This window comes from Pygocentrus nattereri, chromosome 1 (assembly GCF_015220715.1).
Source record: "Pygocentrus nattereri isolate fPygNat1 chromosome 1, fPygNat1.pri, whole genome shotgun sequence".
In the NCBI taxonomy this organism is placed as follows: domain Eukaryota; kingdom Metazoa; phylum Chordata; class Actinopteri; order Characiformes; family Serrasalmidae; genus Pygocentrus; species Pygocentrus nattereri.
Window position 1 is genome coordinate 20,045,157 of NC_051211.1, and position 18,478 is coordinate 20,063,634.

The following is an 18,478-nucleotide window of genomic DNA, read 5'->3' on the forward strand; positions in this document are numbered from 1 at the left end:
AATCAGTGGTGTCTTAATGTAAATCAAATGTCTCTTAATGTAAATCAGTGATCTCTTAATGTAAATCAAATGTCTCTTAATGTAAATCAAATGTCTCTTAATGTAAATCAGTGATCTCTTAATGTAAATCAAATGTCTCTTAATGTAAATCAGTTGTCTCTTAATGTAAATCAGTGATCTCTTAATGTAAATCAGTGGTCTCTTAATGTAAATCAAATGTCTCTTAATGTAAATCAGTGATCTCTTAATGTAAATCAGTGGTCTCTTAATGTAAATCAAATGTCTCTTAATGTAAATCAGTGGTCTCTTAATATAAATCAAATGTCTCTTAATGTAAATCAGTGGTCTCTTAATTTAAATCAAATGTCTCTTAATGTAAATCAGTGATCTCTTAATTTAAAATCAAATGTCTCTTAATGGGGGCAGCACGGTGGCGTGGTGGGTAGCGCTGTCGCCTCACAGCAAGGAGGGCCTGGGTTCGATTCCCCGGCCGGGTGACCGGGGTCCTCTCTGTGTGGAGTTTGCATGTTCTCCCCGTGTCTGCGTGGGTTTCCTCCGGGTTCTCCGGTTTCCTCCCACAGTCCAAAGACATGCAGTCAGGCCAATTGGACATGCTAAACTGCCCCTAGGTGTGAGTGTGTGAGTGACTGTCTGTGTCTGTGTGTCTGCCCTGCGATGGACTGGCGACCTGTCCAGGGTGTGTCCTGCCTTCCGCCCGATGGCCGCTGGGATAGGCTCCAGCTCCCCCCCGCGACCCTGACGGAGAAGCGGCTTAGGAAATGGATGGATGGATGGATGTCTCTTAATGTAAATCAGTGATCTCTTAATGTAAATCAAATGTCTCTTAATGTAAATCAGTGATCTCTTAATGTAAATCAAATGTCTCTTAATGTAAGTCAGTGGTCTCTTAATGTAAATCAGTGATCTCTTAATGTAAATCAAATGTCTCTTAATGTAAATCAGTGATCTCTTAATGTAAATCAGTGATCTCTTAATTTAAAATCAAATGTCTCTTAATGTAAATCAGTGATCTCTTAATGTAAATCAGTGATCTCTTCACATACATATTAATTTGAGTGACATCCCATTCTTAATCTATAGTTTACAGTTTAATATGATGTCGGCCCACCCTTTGCAGCTATAACAGCTTCAACTATTCTGGGAAGGCTTTCCACAAGGTTTAGGAGTGTGTTTATGGGAATTTTTGACCATTCTTCCAAAAGCGCATGTAAGTCAGTGATCTCTTAATGTAAATCAAATGTCTCCAGTTCATCTGTTAAGAGTTCATGTTTTCTTTCTTGTTTCAAGCATGTAAGAATTCAGAACTTTTTATGAGGATTGGGTCATGCGACAAAAACAGACGCTTTTTTATCTATCCATAGGAGTCACTGGTGTTACCAATCCTCACTGAGCATCCTCACTCACCAGAGACAGTAACACCAGTGACATTTTTAATGAAGGATGTATTTTACAAAATGGCTGCTATAGATGATCATTCATGGAATATCCACCAAAATATGTAATTTAATCCATTTGTATTCTGTATTTTCAGAATTAACTAAGAAGTTAACTAAGAAGACAAAAACATTTTTCATAGATTTTCAGAAAATAGCTCAAAAGTAAAAAGAATTTAAGTGATGTCATCAGTGTGATTTTTATTTCAAAATAAGAGATTTTTTGTTACACAGTAACACCAGAAGCATGACTCCTGGGGACCACAACTTTCATTATATATTTTATAATATTTATTTGCCATTTGTTTTCTTTATGTCATTTAACTCATGTATTTCATAGTCATGTATAGATTATTGCACCTAAAATAGCAGAAAAATGTTTTTTTTATAAATAGTTAATTTCACCTAGTGCCAAATTATGAAGGAAAGTTTTTCTTTCTTTTTTTTTTTTTAAATAATTTCATCAAACCACCATCATGAGTTTTTTCATGTTTAATGCATTCAATGGGGCAGGGCTCACTAAAGTGAAGAGGGCATAATTTTGTCTTTTCTGTTGTATTTCCATGGCCAAGAAGCTGCTTCCAAGCTTTACATCACCAAGTGCAAGGCAAAGCAATGGTGTAAAGCATCACCACTGGACTCTAGAGCAGTGGAGACATGTTCTCTGGAGTGATGAATCACGCTTCTCCGTCTAGCAATTCGATGGACGAGTCTAGGTTTGGCAGTTGCCAGGAGAACAGTACTCATTTGACTGCATGGTACCAAGTGTAAAGTTTGGTAGAGGGGGGATTATGGTGTGCGGGTGTTTTTCAGGAGTTGGGCTCGGCCCCTTAGTTCCAGTGAAAGGAACTCTTAATGCTTCAGTAGACCAAGAGATTTTGGACAATTTCATGCTCCCAATTTTGTGGGAACAGTTTGGGGATGGCCCTTTCCTGTTCCAACATGACTGCACTCCAGTGCACAAACCTCAACCCGAAAGAATCCCTTCGGGATGAATTAGAGTGGAGACTGCGAGCCAGGCCTACTTGTCCACCCTCTATGTCTGACCTCACAAATGCGCTTTTGGAAGAATGGTCAAAAATTCCCATAAACACACTCCTAAACCTTGTGGAAAGCCTTCCCAGAATAGTTGAAGCTGTTATAGCTGCAAAGGGTGGGCCGACATCATATTAAACCCTATGGATTAAGAATGGGATGTCACTCAAATTAACATGTATGTGAAGGCAGACGAGCGAATACTTTTGGCAATATAGTATAGGTCTTTTAAGAGATTGGATTCATCAAAATCTGCTAGAATCCGCATTTCAGAAGCAATATATTAAGACAAAAGTTCAGCTATTTTATTAATTTATGAAAAGAGTCGCAGAAGGAGGCCTGTAAATCCCTGCTAAAATTTTGGCACCTTTTCAAGGTTTCAGACTTCAAAGCATTTTTCTCTAAAACGTATTGTACTAAGCATAGGATATTTGTTTTGATGTAGATAGTTACTCAACCACCCTTGTTTCTTTGTCTATTCTATAGAGTTAAATCGTTTAGAGCCACAGCATTAGCACCTAAAGAGTGTTTAAGACAGGTTTCCATAAGTATTTGGATCAGAGTGTGAGATCAGTACTTTCATACAAGTTCATCTAATTTATCTTTTTGAAGCAGACTCCTGATTTTTTGGTGAGTTAGGATGCTTCTTATCCAAAAAGATAAGAGCCCAGTCTTGAATGTGTGGAGATACTCAATCTTGTTTATAATGCCTTTGGTTCCAGATGGCAAACTTTGCAATAATTAATTTAGCAAGGCAGCAGTAACAAACATTGAAACACTGCCAGAGACGAAAAGAAAGAGAAAGCAATGATGAGAAGAAGCTAAAAGGCCACATGACAAACTGAACAAATAAATAAAGTGAGAATGTTTTAGTGGCCATTTGTGAGCTTGCTGTTTTCATGGTGCTGTAGAAAGTAGATGTTTTTTTTTGTGTATGTGTCTGTGTTTTTATTACAGTTTCCTGCTCAGTGGGTCATGCCGTCTTCCCCCTTCAGCACCTGCAGTGGTGCAATCTCTGTACAGTCTGACTGAAGGAGGTTTATGTACGATGGTATTTCACTGTGTGAACACCCACACTAGTTTTGTGGAGGTTCCAGTGTTGTGTTGACTCTGACAGTAATAAACTCCTGAATCTTCAGGCTGGACTTGACTGATGGTGAGAGTGAAGTCAATCTTGTTTCCACTTGTACTGCCACTGAATCGAGAGGAAACTCCAGAAACTCTCTCATCAGTAAGATATGTCAGGAGTTTAGGAGCTTCTCCAGGAATCTGATGATACCAGGACATACAGCGTTGTGTTGTATCTTTTTTAACACAGTCTATTGCTGGATCATGTTTGCAGGTAATAGTGACAGTGTGATCAGGCTGCACTGTCTGATCTCCAGACTGAGTCAACACAACCTGCCCTAAAGAGACTGTGGAGAGAGAGAGAGAGAGAGAGAGAGAGAGAGAGAGAGAGAGAGGACATTCAAGTGTCCAGTTTATAATTATACATTTCTTTGTATTTTAGAAATGAAATGATTGTTTAGAAATTAAGGATAGTCTTAGATGGTAACATAATGTTTTCTTACCTGAACTGCAGGTGATGATCATCCAGATGAAGCTGGTGATTAAAGTCATGATGGCTTTTTGATGTGTGATCATGTAGATCAGCTCTCAGTCATGAAGTGTTAAACTGACAGAGCTATAAACTCTCCCAGAGCACTGAAGCATGAGCTGCTAATGCAAAGTGTCTTCAGCATGAAAATCATCTTCCTGACTGCAGAAGCAGACAGAGCTGTTTTGCTTAATGCCAACTAACCTGTTATGATCAAAATTATTACCACATTTGAGTCTTCACATACAGAACATTCACATACAGTTCCTGTTCCAGAACAGGATTCCAGAAATTCTTTGCGAATTTCAATGTGGCCTTTCAATTCTCACTGCTGATGAGTGGTTTTCATCTTGTGGTGTGGGTTCTATATTTCTGCTCTCATAATCTTATGGATTGTATTACCTTCACCCTTGGCCTGTGGACGTTGTTGGTGAGGTCATTGACTGTTGGTTTTGCTTTCACAATGTTTCTGCCTTCAACTGGTGTTATTTTCCTTGGCTGACCTGTTTGAAGTCTGACTGTTAGTACACCAGTGGTTTATTACATTCCAAATTGTTGTATTGTCTATGTCCAGTGCTTGTGCAATGACAGTGATTGATTTTCCCTCCTTTATCTGCTCTAAAATGGCTCGTCTGTTCTCCCATTGACAGCTCTCTGGTCATAGTTTTGTTCTAATATACACAGGCTGTGAGGTCAATACTATCTGTTGATATAATTTACATTTCTGAAATAGACTCTTGATGTTTATGTGAATTATCCCTAGACCACTTCTTTCTTAAAAAGTGTGATAATGGAAATGTGTTGTCTAATGAGGATGTGTAAACTTATTTTCACTTAGAAAACAGAACGAGTAATTTACCCAGAAGTGCCCAAACATTTACACACAGCTATATACAGTGTAATTTGGAAATCTAGTGATTTAGTCTATTTAGACTTTTTCACATTTACAGTATTTAGCAGGCTCTCTTATCCAGACCAACTCGCAAAAGTGCTTTGTTGAGAAAGTATTTTTGCTAGTTACAAATAGGTTAGAGAGGAAGCCAGTCCTGAGCTCAGATACTGCTAGAAACAAAAGGACATGTTGATACTGTCATGTCTCGACACTTGTTTGACCACCAAGCCTAAGTCCTATCTATGGTTTGTAAAATAAAACAAATTCAATTTGTTTGTTGAAAGAAAATAAAAAGAATCAACCGAACTAAGAAATACGAGAAGACTCTTCAGAATTCAGAAGTGCAGGGCCTTTATTTCTTGAGCATGGAGAATGTTTTCCAAAGGCCGTTGGATGACACTCCCGGATATACAGAGTTTGTACACATGTTTTGTACCCTTCGGTGAAGGTGGGGTGACATCGCCCCACCTCTTTTTTGTCATCTCCTGATCTCACAAAACCACCATTATATCCAAATTGACCTTCACATGTCTATCAAATAGGGTCTTGTGTGAACCACTGTCTCCAAGTGTAGTTTGAATCCTTTTTAAAAAACATTGTGCCAAACTCATTCTAGCATAATCGCTGGCATTTCTCCAACTCGGTTTTTGGCCTTGAAAGGTTCACAAGTTCGCTCACTCCCTATAAAGTATCTCTCTTCTCTCTTACGCCCTACTGAGGAAGCTTGTTTTAGGGCACTTGCTCCAATGTGCTTAGGCCTTATTTATGATCTATCCTGTGTAATTCATGGCATTTTAATTTTGAGAATCTTTCATTTACATCAATACCTAGAGGAAAAGAAACAGAATTAAACACAGCACATTTCAATAAGTGCTGTACAATACTTCTCATTTTTTGTACAACATTGCTTTGTATTGTACATACAGCACAGTCTGACAAAGTACATTCTTCAATATATTAACTCTATTAACATAAACCAAAAATTCAGAACTAAAACAATTTGACACACAGCTTTGAAATTTTGGGTGGGTGCATGAATTGTATTGTTTGGTTAAAATGTTTCATGGAAACCCCTTGATGTGACCAGGCAGATCTTAATTGAGTTGGACTAGAATGACCTCAAACCCCTGCAGCACGTTGATGCCTCTGAATGGGTTTGTGTCATTGTGACTCTCTTTGGAAGTTATTTTGGCTTTATTAGAGTAGAACGTCTTGCAGATCTCAACAATGTACAACATAGAAACTTTTTCCTTAAGATACTTAATTATTGTGTTTTGTGATTGTAATTAATTATTAATTCATTCATTAAAGCGTGTCTCCATAATGGTAATTTTACAGGAGAAGACCAAATTTTTCTTAACTTTTTATGTAAGTTAATGTAAAGAGATTTTACCTTGGTGTGTTCCCATTACTTCATACATCACAAATCTTTTGCACAATGTAAAGGATAGTTGCTGTGTTCAAATGAGAAGCATTACTATTTTTTGGACAGTTTGTTAATGTTAAACACTAGCAGAGTTAGATTTTTAGAAATCTCAAACATATTTGTTAAACTTCATGGTTATACCTAGTTCACAAAGTCTAAATTTGATTAATACTTAATAGGCATGTCAGGTGCTGCTCTTCATATGTGTATCAATCTTCAGGCTATATTATACCCATTATAAAGAGAGAATGAAGCAGACACATAAACTGTTGAGTTCAACCACCTGCTAAAGAGGCCAGCTGCAGCAGTGTAGTCTGGGGGCAGTCAAGCTAAAGAAGGTTTTTGTACGACACTTTCTCACTGTGTGAACACTGAAAATGTGCTATTCAGAAAGTGTTGACTCTGACAGTAATAAACTCCTGAATCTTCAGGCTGGACTTGACTGATGGTGAGAGTGTAGTCAATCTTGTTTCCACTTGTACTGCCACTGAATCGAGAGGAAACTCCAGAAACTCTCTCATCAGTATAATATATCAGGAGTTTAGGAGCTTCTCCAGGAATCTGATGATACCAGGACATACAGCGTTGTGTTGTATCTTTTTTAACACATTCTATTGCTGGATCATGTTTGCAGGTAATAGTGACAGTGTGATCAGGCTGCACTGTCTGATCTCCAGACTGAGTCAACACAACCTGCCCTAAAGAGACTGTGGAGAGAGAGAGAGAGAGAGAGAGAGAGAGAGAGAGAGAGAGAGAGGGGGGGACATTCAAGTGTCTAGTTTATAATTATACATTTCTCTGTATTTTAGAAATGAAATGATTGTTTAGAAATTAAGGATAGTCTGAGATGGTAACATAATGTTTTCTTACCAGAGCTGCAGGTGATGATCATCCAGATGAAGCTGGTGATTAAAGTCATGATGGCTTTTTGATGTGTGATCATGTAGATCAGCTCTCAGTCATGAAGTGTTAAACTGACAGAGCTATAAACTCTCCCAGAGCACTGAAGCATGAGCTGCTAATGCAAAGTGTCTTCAGCATGAAAATCATCTTCCTGACTGCAGAAGCAGACAGAGCTGTTTTGCTTAATGCCAACTAACCTGTTATGATCAAAATTATTACCACATTTGAGTCTTCACATACAGAACATTCACATACAGTTCCTGTTCCAGAACAGGATTCCAGAAATTCTTTGCGAATTTCAATGTGGCCTTTCAATTCTCACTGCTGATGAGTGGTTTTCATCTTGTGGTGTGGGTTCTATATTTCTGCTCTCATAATCTTATGGATTGTATTACCTTCACCCTTGGCCTGTGGACGTTGTTGGTGAGGTCATTGACTGTTGGTTTTGCTTTCACAATGTTTCTGCCTTCAACTGGTGTTATTTTCCTTGGCTGACCTGTTTGAAGTCTGACTGTTAGTACACCAGTGGTTTATTACATTCCAAATTGTTGTATTGTCTATGTCCAGTGCTTGTGCAATGACAGTGATTGATTTTCCCTCCTTTATCTGCTCTAAAATGGCTCGTCTGTTCTCCCATTGACAGCTCTCTGGTCATAGTTTTGTTCTAATATACACAGGCTGTGAGGTCAATACTATCTGTTGATATAATTTACATTTCTGAAATAGACTCTTGATGTTTATGTGAATTATCCCTAGACCACTTCTTTCTTAAAAAGTGTGATAATGGAAATGTGTTGTCTAATGAGGATGTGTAAACTTATTTTCACTTAGAAAACAGAACGAGTAATTTACCCAGAAGTGCCCAAACATTTACACACAGCTATATACAGTGTAATTTGGAAATCTAGTGATTTAGTCTATTTAGACTTTTTCACATTTACAGTATTTAGCAGGCTCTCTTATCCAGACCAACTCACAAAAGTGCTTTGTTGAGAAAGTATTTTTGCTAGTTACAAATAGGTTAGAGAGGAAGCCAGTCCTGAGCTCAGATACTGCTAGAAACAAAAGGACATGTTGACACTGTCGTGTCTCGACACTTGTTTGACCACCAAGCCTAAGTCCTATCTATGGTTTGTAAAATAAAACAAATTCAATTTGTTTGTTGAAAGAAAATAAAAAGAATCAACCGAACTAAGAAATACGAGAAGACTCTTCAGAATTCAGAAGTGCAGGGCCTTTATTTCTTGAGCATGGAGAATGTTTTCCAAAGGCCGTTGGATGACACTCCCGGATATACAGAGTTTGTACACATGTTTTGTACCCTTCGGTGAAGGTGGGGTGACATCGCCCCACCTCTTTTTTGTCATCTCCTGATCTCACAAAACCACCATTATATCCAAATTGACCTTCACATGTCTATCAAATAGGGTCTTGTGTGAACCACTGTCTCCAAGTGTAGTTTGAATCCTTTTTAAAAAACATTGTGCCAAACCCATTCTAGCATAATCGCTGGCATTTCTCCATCTCGGTTTTTGGCCTTGAAAGGTTCACAAGTTCGCTCACTCCCTATAAAGTATCTGTCTTCTCTCTTACGCCCTACTGAGGAAGCTTGTTTTAGGGCACTTGCTCCAATGTGCTTAGGCCTTATTTATGATCTATCCTGTGTAATTCATGGCATTTTAATTTTGAGAATCTTACATTTCTATCAATACCTAGAGGAAAAGAAACAGAATTAAACACAACACATTTCAATAAGTGCTGTACAATACTTCTCATTTTTTGTACAACATTGCTTTGTATTGTACATACAGCACAGTCTGACAAAGTACATTCTTCAATATATTAACTCTATTAACATAAACCAAAAATTCAGAACTAAAACAATTTGACACACAGCTTTGAAATTTTGGGTGGGTGCATGAATTGTATTGTTTGGTTAAAATGTTTCATGGAAACCCCTTGATGTGACCAGGCAGATCTTAGTTGAGTTGGACTAGAATGACCCTGTTGACTCATGGATAAATTTGATTAATACTTAATAGGCATGTCAGGTGCTGCTCTTCATATGTGTATCAATCTTCAGGCTATATTATACCCATTATAAAGAGAGAATGAAGCAGTCACATAAACTGTTGAGTTCAACCACCTGCTAAAGAGGCCAGCTGCAGCAGTGTAGTCTGGGGGCAGTCAAGCTAAAGAAGGTTTTTGTATGACACTTTCTCACTGTGTGAACACTGAAAATGTGCTATTCAGAAAGTGTTGACTCTGACAGTAATAAACTCCTGAATCTTCAGGCTGGACTCCAGTAATAGTGAACGTGTAGTCAATTTTGTTTCCTGCTCGACTGCCACTGATTCTAGAGGGAACACCAGAGTAGCTCTCTGTTGCCCAAATTATTAGGAGTTTAGGAGTTTCTCCAGGTAGCTGATGATACCAGGACACACAGTCCTTCTTCTTGGTGGCTGTATCGTAACAATCAATTGCTGGATCATGTTTACAGGTAATAGAGACAGTTTTACCAGCCTGCACTGTCTGATCTCCAGACTGAGTCAATACAACCCGCCCTAAAGAGACTGTGGAGAGAGAGAGAGAGAGAGAGAGATTGAATTAATATAGATTATTAAGGAATATTATATATATATATATATATATATATATATATATATATATATATATATATATATATATATATATATATATATATTATAATAAAAAAGGTTACAAATTCAAACAAACTGGAATTTGAATTAGACTCATTAACTTGACTTGCATCATGAATAGATTCTGTGAATAAGTTTTGAAATCTGCACTAAATCAATGTTTTCTTACCCGGGGTGCAGGTGATGATCATCCAGATGAAGATGCTGATTAAAGTCATGATGGCTTTTTGATGTGTGATCATGTAGATCAGCTCTCAGTCATGAAGTGTTAAACTGACAGAGCTATAAACTCTCCCAGAGCACTGAAGCATGAGCTGCTAATGCAAAGTGTCTTCAGCATGAAAATCATCTTCCTGACTGCAGAAGCAGGCAGATCTACATGGTTAGTGTTAAGTGAAATGTTAAAATTTTACCGTTTGAGTCTTCACATACAGAATATTATGTACTAGTCCAACTGGAGCTTCCTGAAATGTTTAATTATCGATCTCATGTACACTTTCACTGCATGTATAATATGGCAGTGAACCTGCATTACACAGCTTAATTCTATATTTGCCACAATTTTTGCATAGGCCACATTTTATTTTATTTTTATTGCAATATGCCTAATACATAGTAGTTGGGAATTTAAAAGTGCAGAAGTGTGTTCTCCGTAGGGGATGTTTTAACTTATTTTCACTGAGAACATCAACAAATTAAGTAATTTACTCAGGAATTCCCAAATGTTTTCATACAACTATATAGAGTATTACCCAGAAGGAGAAGTGGCTTAGAAGATGTGTGTGTGTGCGTGTGTGTGTGTGTGTGTGTGTGTGTGTGTGTGTGTGTGTGTGTGTGTGTGTGTGTGTACTTCTGCTCTGTGTCTCTTCATCTCCCCTCAACACCTGTAGCAGCTGCAGCAGTGCAGTCTCTGTACAGTCTGACTGAGGTTTTGGTATGATGCTGTGTGAACACTATCACTATAGTAAGCTCAGATTCAAACTTGAGTGCCACTCTCACCTTGAGGAAAGAAGGTCAGAGTGGTCATCAGTAGAATCAGTGTGGTCATCATTGTGCTGTGTGTGAGTGAGTCTGAAAGGACTGAAGTCTCCAGTGTTGATCATACCAGCTCTCTTAAAGTGTGTGGAGCTGTGATCATGCAAAACCCTCTTCTATCAGCTGAACTTCCTGTCTTTCACCTGCAGTAACTCACACAGGTCATCACTGCAGATACTTCTTTCATTATATAAATACATGTTCTTGGTGTTTCAGAATGAGGACATAGATCTGTTTACAACAGACAGTAGCAGAAACATGAAGTAATACAGTGCTACATGTTGTGTGGCACTTTAGTTTGAACTTCATATGACTTAAATGACTTTTTTAGGTTACTGAATATTTATTTTGCATCTTTTCCTCTGACAATGCAGCTGTTGGTGCAGAACTTAATAATAATATAAATGAGAACCTATAAATGAACACTGTAGTTTCTGTTAATAGCAGTCAAATGTTATCAGTTCAAGCAGCTCTCTCTCTCTCTCTCTCTCTCTCTCTCTCTGTTCTCTTACTAGACCAATGTCCTTTTTTCAATTGTCCCATAGGGGGCGATATACTGTTGTAACCTTTGTCCTCCTACATGGTATTCAGCTTGTTGAGTCTGACAGAATCTGTCAGGAGGTTTTTGGATGGTGAGTCAATGAGATTCACTCCTGGACTTTTTTAAGGAGCATCCAAACTTTTCTAAAGTAAGTACAAAAAATTCATTGTTTTCCCTTTGACATCCACAAGGAAGTAATTTAATGCTGAACTTTTTGTTTTAAACCAAATCCTATTAAATAAAATACTGAAGACTGTTAACACTAGAATTAGAAGTTAATTCTGTAAACAGCTGTAAATCATGAATCAGAAACATCATCTGTGATGTGTTTGGGTTTTCTGGTTAATGAAGCTGCTATAAATCATAAAGTAGATCATGTGTGCAGCAGGTTTGAGTTGTTCTAGTTAAACAGTGCAGCTTTAGTGCAGGAGGTTTTTGTACAGACGCTGAATGAGGTTGTATCACTGTGGTGGACTTTTGGTGGAGGAACTCGACTCTCTGTTGGAAGTAAGTCATTCTTTCTTTATTATAATGTATAATTTGGTAGAAGAGCCAAGAAAATAACATTTGAAATATTTATTAGTTATTAAAATTGTGTGTTTAAATTTTTTTTTTTACTTATATTTATAAAGCAGACCATACATGTCATTCAAATGATTCTCTGTCAGTATTTTTAATTAAAACATGGTTCATTTGTAAAATACAGAAATAAAGAAATACAAATTAATTTTAAAAACTATTACTGTTGATTTAGTGGTACATACTTGTTTCATAATGAAAATTTCTTGATATGGAGTGAATTTTAGGGGGATATTCAGCATTTGAATCTTAAAATAGTCTTTAAATATTACTTGTTCAGCATAAATTTCGGATTATTACATATTAGAATTATGCTAATAAATATACAGATAATTAAAGGGATTAAAAATATTTGTTGAATAAATTCATTATCAATTATTTAATTGCTATGAATTATGTTTGCATTTGATCTCAATTTTACCTCAGTATCTCAATTGTTATTTTTCTTTTTTGTTTATATAAGCGAAACATATACAACTTTTATATGTAAGACATTTAAATTCAAGTACTTGTAAATTTTCTTTTACCAGTATGATAATATGTTAAATATTATTAAATTGTGTTTAGTGAGTCACTTTAAAGAAACTAATTTAACATGTTGATTGTTTACTATAAATGGTGAAATGTGTTTGAATGATCTGCTGCTCTCAGTTCTGCTTTATGAACATAAAGTCTGTTAAAGGGAAGTGAAAGTCTCAGAATGACTGATAGAACTGAATATGACTATTTCAGACAACAGAAACTCCTGACTATCATCTCTCTCTCTCTCTCTCTCTCTCTCTCTCTCTCTCTCTCTCTTTGCAGGTGACACTCGGCCCACCCTCACAGTGTTTCCCCCCTCCACTGTGGAGCTGCAGCAGGGGAAGGCTACACTGGTGTGTTTGGCCAACAAGGGCTACCCGTCAGACTGGACACTGGGCTGGAAGGTGGACTGCAACAGCTGGACATCAGGTGTGAGTGTGAGTGGGGGCGTGCTGGAGAAGGGAAACGGGCTCTACAGCTGGAGCAGCACCCTGACCCTCACTGAGGAGCAGTGGAAGAACGCACATGCAGTGAGCTGTGAGGCCAGACAGGGCAGCCAAAGCCCAGTCACCCACAGGCTGACCACAAAGCAGTGCACTGACCTCTGAAAGTGTACTATATACACACTTTTACACATTCTCTATCAGTCTGTGCTGTTTTAGAGTTTCTGCTGATGTGCTGCTAAACTGCTGTTTTTCAGATCTATTTCAGATTTTATTGTCAAAGGTTCTGAATTTTATATCTTTTGATTGCTTTAAAACAATGTGCTTTAGTAAATGTTGCAAAATAAAAGCTTTTTGATTCAAACTGTATTGGTATTTTCTTTTTATCTGATTTTTTTTGCATAATGCACACAGTAGAGGTTATCATCTGTGTTTGAATTATTTAAAAATGTATTTAGATAAAATTGCACTGTTATCACATGAACATTTACGGATAATGTATTGAAGTTATCTAATGTTGCAGTTATAGAAACTCTACAGTGCGCTGATCTGTAAATGAATCTGCTATAGTACTCCTGCAAACTTATACATGCAAACTCATGAGTTTGGTTTCACACACACTCCTGGGATGTCTTGTGTTTATGTGGGTGTTTCTCTACAGTAGCTCAAGTATCTATGTGTATTTGGCTGTAATATTTATAGCACATAGACACTGAACACCTTGTTTTCCCATGAAATCAGGATGTGCAGCTTACATCAATTAGGAGTAATTTGAGAGTAAATAAGGTGTTTGTAAGTGTGTGTAGACTGAAAACTGTGAAAACTTCAACAAAGCATATATGCTACTTTATGTAAATATATAATCATATGTTTTTCTACTTATATCAGTATCTCAAAGAAGATACATGGTAAGTTTCTTATTGCAAATTTCTACTATTACTACTGTAATAGTATAGCAATAAAACTCATTAACTGTCATTAACTTGACAGAAGACCAAGGAATATTAAAAGAAAAGTTCTAAGATGACATATTACATCCAGTCAGAATCTAAAGTGTGGCACATGTTTTAATAGAAGAGTATGTGATAATTATATGTGATAATTATAATTATCCTCTCCTTGGATCACCACCTTATCGTGGTGGAGGGGTTTGCGTGCTTGAATGATCTTAGGAGCTATGTTGTCTGGAGCAAAAGCTCCTGGTAGGGTCTCCCATGGCAAACTGGTCCTAGGTGACAGGTCAGACAAAGTGTGATCCATAATAACCCCTATGAAGACACAAAAACAGGACTTGTGTACCCTGCCCGGAACAGGGTTACCGGGGCCCCACCCTGGAGCCAGGCCTGGGGGAGGGGCTCGCCAGCGAGCGTCTGGTAGCCGGGCATTTACTCATGGTGCCCGGCCGGGCCCAGCCCGAAGGAGTTACATGAGTCCCCCCTCCCATCGACCCACCACCAATGGGAGGGGCAGTAGTAGGGGTTTGGTGCGTTGTGGATCGGGCAGTGTCCGAAGGCGTGGGCCTTGGCGTTCTGATCCTCGGTTGCTGAAACTGGCTTTTGGAACTTGGAACGTTACCTCACTGGTGGGGAAGGAGCCTGAGTTGGTGCGCGAGGTTGAGAGATACCGGCTAGATATAGTCGGGCTCACCTCAACACACAGCTTGGGCTCTGGGTCCAATCTCCTTGAGAGGGGCTGGACTTTATTCTTTTCTGGAGTTGCCCATGGTGAGAGGCGGCGGGCAGGTGTGGGCTTTCTCATAGCCCCTCGACTCGGTGCCTGTATGTTGGGGTTTTCTCCGGTGGACGAGAGGGTAGCTTCCCTACGCCTTCGGGTTGGGGAACGGGTCCTGACTGTTGTCTGTGCTTATGCACCGAACAGCAGTTCAGAGTACCCAGCCTTCTTAGAGTCCTTGGGAAGGGTGCTTGAAAGTGCTCCTCCTGGAGACTCTATTGTCCTACTGGGGGACTTCAACGCTCACGTGGGCAATGACAGTGAGACCTGGAGGGGTGTGATTGGGAGGAATGGCCTCTCTGATCTGAACCCGAGTGGTGTTCAGTTTTTGGACTTCTGCGCAAACCACAGTTTGTCCATCACGAACACCATGTTTGAACACAAGGATGTCCATAAGTGCACATGGCACCAGGACACCCTAGGCCGCAGTTCAATGATTGACTTTGTAGTCGTGTCATCGGACTTGCGGCCATGTGTTTTGGACACTCGGGTAAAGAGAGGAGCTGAGCTGTCAACTGATCACCACCTGGTGGCGAGTTGGATCAGGTGGTGGGGGAAGATGCCGGTCAGACCAGGCAAGCCCAAACGCATAGTGAGGGTTTGCTGGGAACGTCTAGCAGAAGAACCTGTCAGATTGATCTTCAACTCACACCTCCGTCAGAACTTTGACCAGATATCGGGGGAGGTGGGGGACATTGACTCAGAATGGGCCATGTTCCGTTCCTCCATTGCGGAAGCGGCTGAATGTAGCTGTGGCCGTAAGGTAGTTGGTGCCTGTCGGGGCGGTAATCCTCGAACCCGGTGGTGGACACCCCAGGTGAGAGATGCCGTCAAGCTGAAGAAGGAGTCCTACCGGGCATGTTTGGCCTGTGGGACACCAGAGGCAGCTGGCAGGTATCGACAGGCCAAGCGATCTGCGGCTTCAGTTGTTGCCAAGGCAAAAACCCGTGTATGGGAGGAGTTTGGTGAGGCCTTGGAAACTGACTTTAAGTCGGCTCCGAAAAGATTCTGGCAAACCGTCAGGCTACTCAGAAGGGGAAAGCAGTGTGCCACTAGCACTGTATATAGTGGAGATGGTGTGCTGCTGACTTCGACTGAAGACGTCATTGGGCGGTGGAAGGAATACTTTGAGGACCTTCTCAATCCCACCGACACGTTCTCCAGTGAGGAGGCTGAGTCTGGGGACATGGGAATAGGCTTGTCCATTACTGAGGCCGAAGTCGCTAAGGTAGTTAAGAAGCTCCTTGGTGGCAATGCTCCAGGGGTGGATGAGATCCGCCCTGAGTTCCTCAAGGCTCTGGATGTTGTGGGGCTGTCTTGGCTGACACGCCTTTTCAACATTGCGTGGACATCAGGGGCGGTGCCACTGGATTGGCAGACTGGGGTGGTGGTGCCTCTTTTTAAAAAAGGGGACCGGAGGGTGTGTTCCAACTACAGGGGAATCACACTCCTCAGCCTCCCTGGCAAGGTCTATGCAGGGGTACTGGAGAAGAGAGTCCGGCTTATAGTAGAACCTCGGATCCAGGAGGAACAGTGCGGGTTCCGCCCTGGTCGTGGAACACTGGACCAACTCTTCACCCTCTCCAGGATTCTGGAGGGTTCATGGGAGTTTGCCCAACCAGTCCACATGTGCTTTGTGGATCTGGAGAAGGCATTCGACTGTGTTCCCCGGGGTATTCTGTGGGAGGTGCTTCGGGAGCAGCTGGCCTGGGAGCGCCTCGGAATCCCCCTTGGAGAGCTGGTGGAAGTGGCTGGGGAAAGGGAGGTCTGGGCTTCATTGCTTAGGATGCTGCCCCCGCGACCCGAACCCCGGACAAGCGGAAGATAATGGATGGATGGATGGATGGATGGAATTATAATTATACCCCTGGTTTTAACCATAGACCACAAAAAGACCAGGTATGGCCTACGTAGATCCACTAAAGAGGCTAAGATACAATACAGACTGAAACTGGAGCATCACTACAACACCACTGACACCAGACGCAACAAGCAAACAGGGGAAATCAATAGCCACGCTGCCCTGCCAGATCACTTCTATGCTTTGAAACCCACAGAACAGGCTTTCCGTAAGAAAGGAGTCATAGCTTCCTGGAAAATTTTGCAAGACTGAGGAACACTCTAAACACAGGAAACCCAAAGAAGTAACAGGCCCAGATAACATGCCTGGTCGTGGGCTCATCGCATGTGCAGCAGGGCTGGCTGATGTCTTTGCTGACATAGTCAAACTTTGTGTAGCACATGCTCTAATTGCCTTTTGCTTTAAGATAACCACTATTGTGCCTCTCTAAAAAAGAAAAACACAATGGTTTGTTTTAAAATCTATAAACTCCAATTGCAATGAAATGCTTTGAAAAACTCACATTAGTCCATATAGAAAACATTACACTAGACACTCTGGACATCCTTCATTTCATGTATGGACCAAACAAATCCAAGGAAGATTAAATCTTCTAAGGGTGCATCACTGATACTATTCTTACCCTCCACCTCTTGCATCCATCCCCCCTCTCCCACGAGATGGATGCTAGAATATTAACTGCTGCAATTCAACAGTAGCTATATAATATGCTGCACAATTGCATACACACACACACACACACACAAACACACACACACACACACACACACACACATATGTATGTATATACTCACCAGCAGAGCAATGTTCCAAAATATATGTAACATATGTCCAGATAAAAAAGTTCATACAAAATCAAGCTTCTTCCATGACTATCTCAGTCCTCAAGGTAAAGAGGAGAGTGCAAAAAAAGGACTTATGACCCTTGATGATCTGGAGAAATTCTGTAAAGAGGATTGATCTCAAATTCCCTGCTCTGTATTCTTTAATCTTATAAGATGTTATAGGAGAAGACTAAGGGCTGTTTTATTGGTAACAGGTTGTACTAAATGCAGGGGTGCAAATAATTGTGGCACATGTGGTTTTGCTGAAAATACGTATTTCTTCTTCTGTATAACTGTTTTTTTCACAGAATAAATTTACTTCAATTCATAGTTGGGTTTTTGAGATTTTTCATTGTGAGATTAAGTTAATTCACCAAAGGTGACTTTTGTATAACCGTTTTTACTCATCTTTACCACAGGTGCAATAATTGAGGACGGGACTGTATGTGTGTATGTGTTCATCTGTTTAGATCTTTTTGGGAACCCTGTGTCTTTATGATGCATGGAAGACATTAAAAGTTGTATAAAGAACATAAAACACTGAAACACATATAGTATATAAATAAATAAATACATTTCTTTTTAGCTTTTGGTTAATGTAAGCTTGTGGTGAATGTAAAGGCAGCAGAATTTACATAATAGCAAGTTAATGTAAATACCTCACAAAAATAAGTATACAAACGTTTAGCGGTGTATTTTAGATGTTTCTTCAATGAGTTTTGTGATCTTCTCCCTCAGCAGTGCAGTCTCGGTGATTTTTCACTGTGTGAACACCCAGTTACTGTTTCCAGTGGGATGTCCACTCTGGCAGTAATAAACTCCTGAATCTTCAGGCTGGACTTCAGGCTGGTCAGAGTGAAGTCAGTATGGTTTCCACTCCCACTGCTGTTAAATCTAGAGAAAAGTCCAGAAGCTCTTTCATCAGTAAAATACATCAGGAGTTTAGGAGCTTCTCCAGGAATCTATAGCTATATA

General features: G+C 39.8%; 1 long non-coding RNA gene and 1 gene segment (V, D, J or C); one reads left to right on the top strand and one right to left on the bottom strand.

Annotated features, from left to right (window-relative positions):
• Positions 1 to 8,526: 8,526 nt before the first annotated feature.
• Positions 8,527 to 10,400, bottom strand: LOC108443597. Its single transcript, XR_001859150.2, has 2 exons — positions 10,137 to 10,400; positions 8,527 to 9,880 (listed from the first exon to the last, which is right to left on the bottom strand). It is a non-coding gene; the product is annotated as an uncharacterized LOC108443597 (long non-coding RNA).
• A 970-nt stretch (positions 10,401 to 11,370) lies between these two features.
• Positions 11,371 to 13,451, top strand: LOC108443596. The segment is given in 3 exon segments: positions 11,371 to 11,382; positions 11,948 to 12,050; positions 12,927 to 13,451. Coding segments are annotated over 3 exon segments (441 nt in total).
• The last annotated feature ends 5,027 nt before the right edge of the window (positions 13,452 to 18,478 follow it).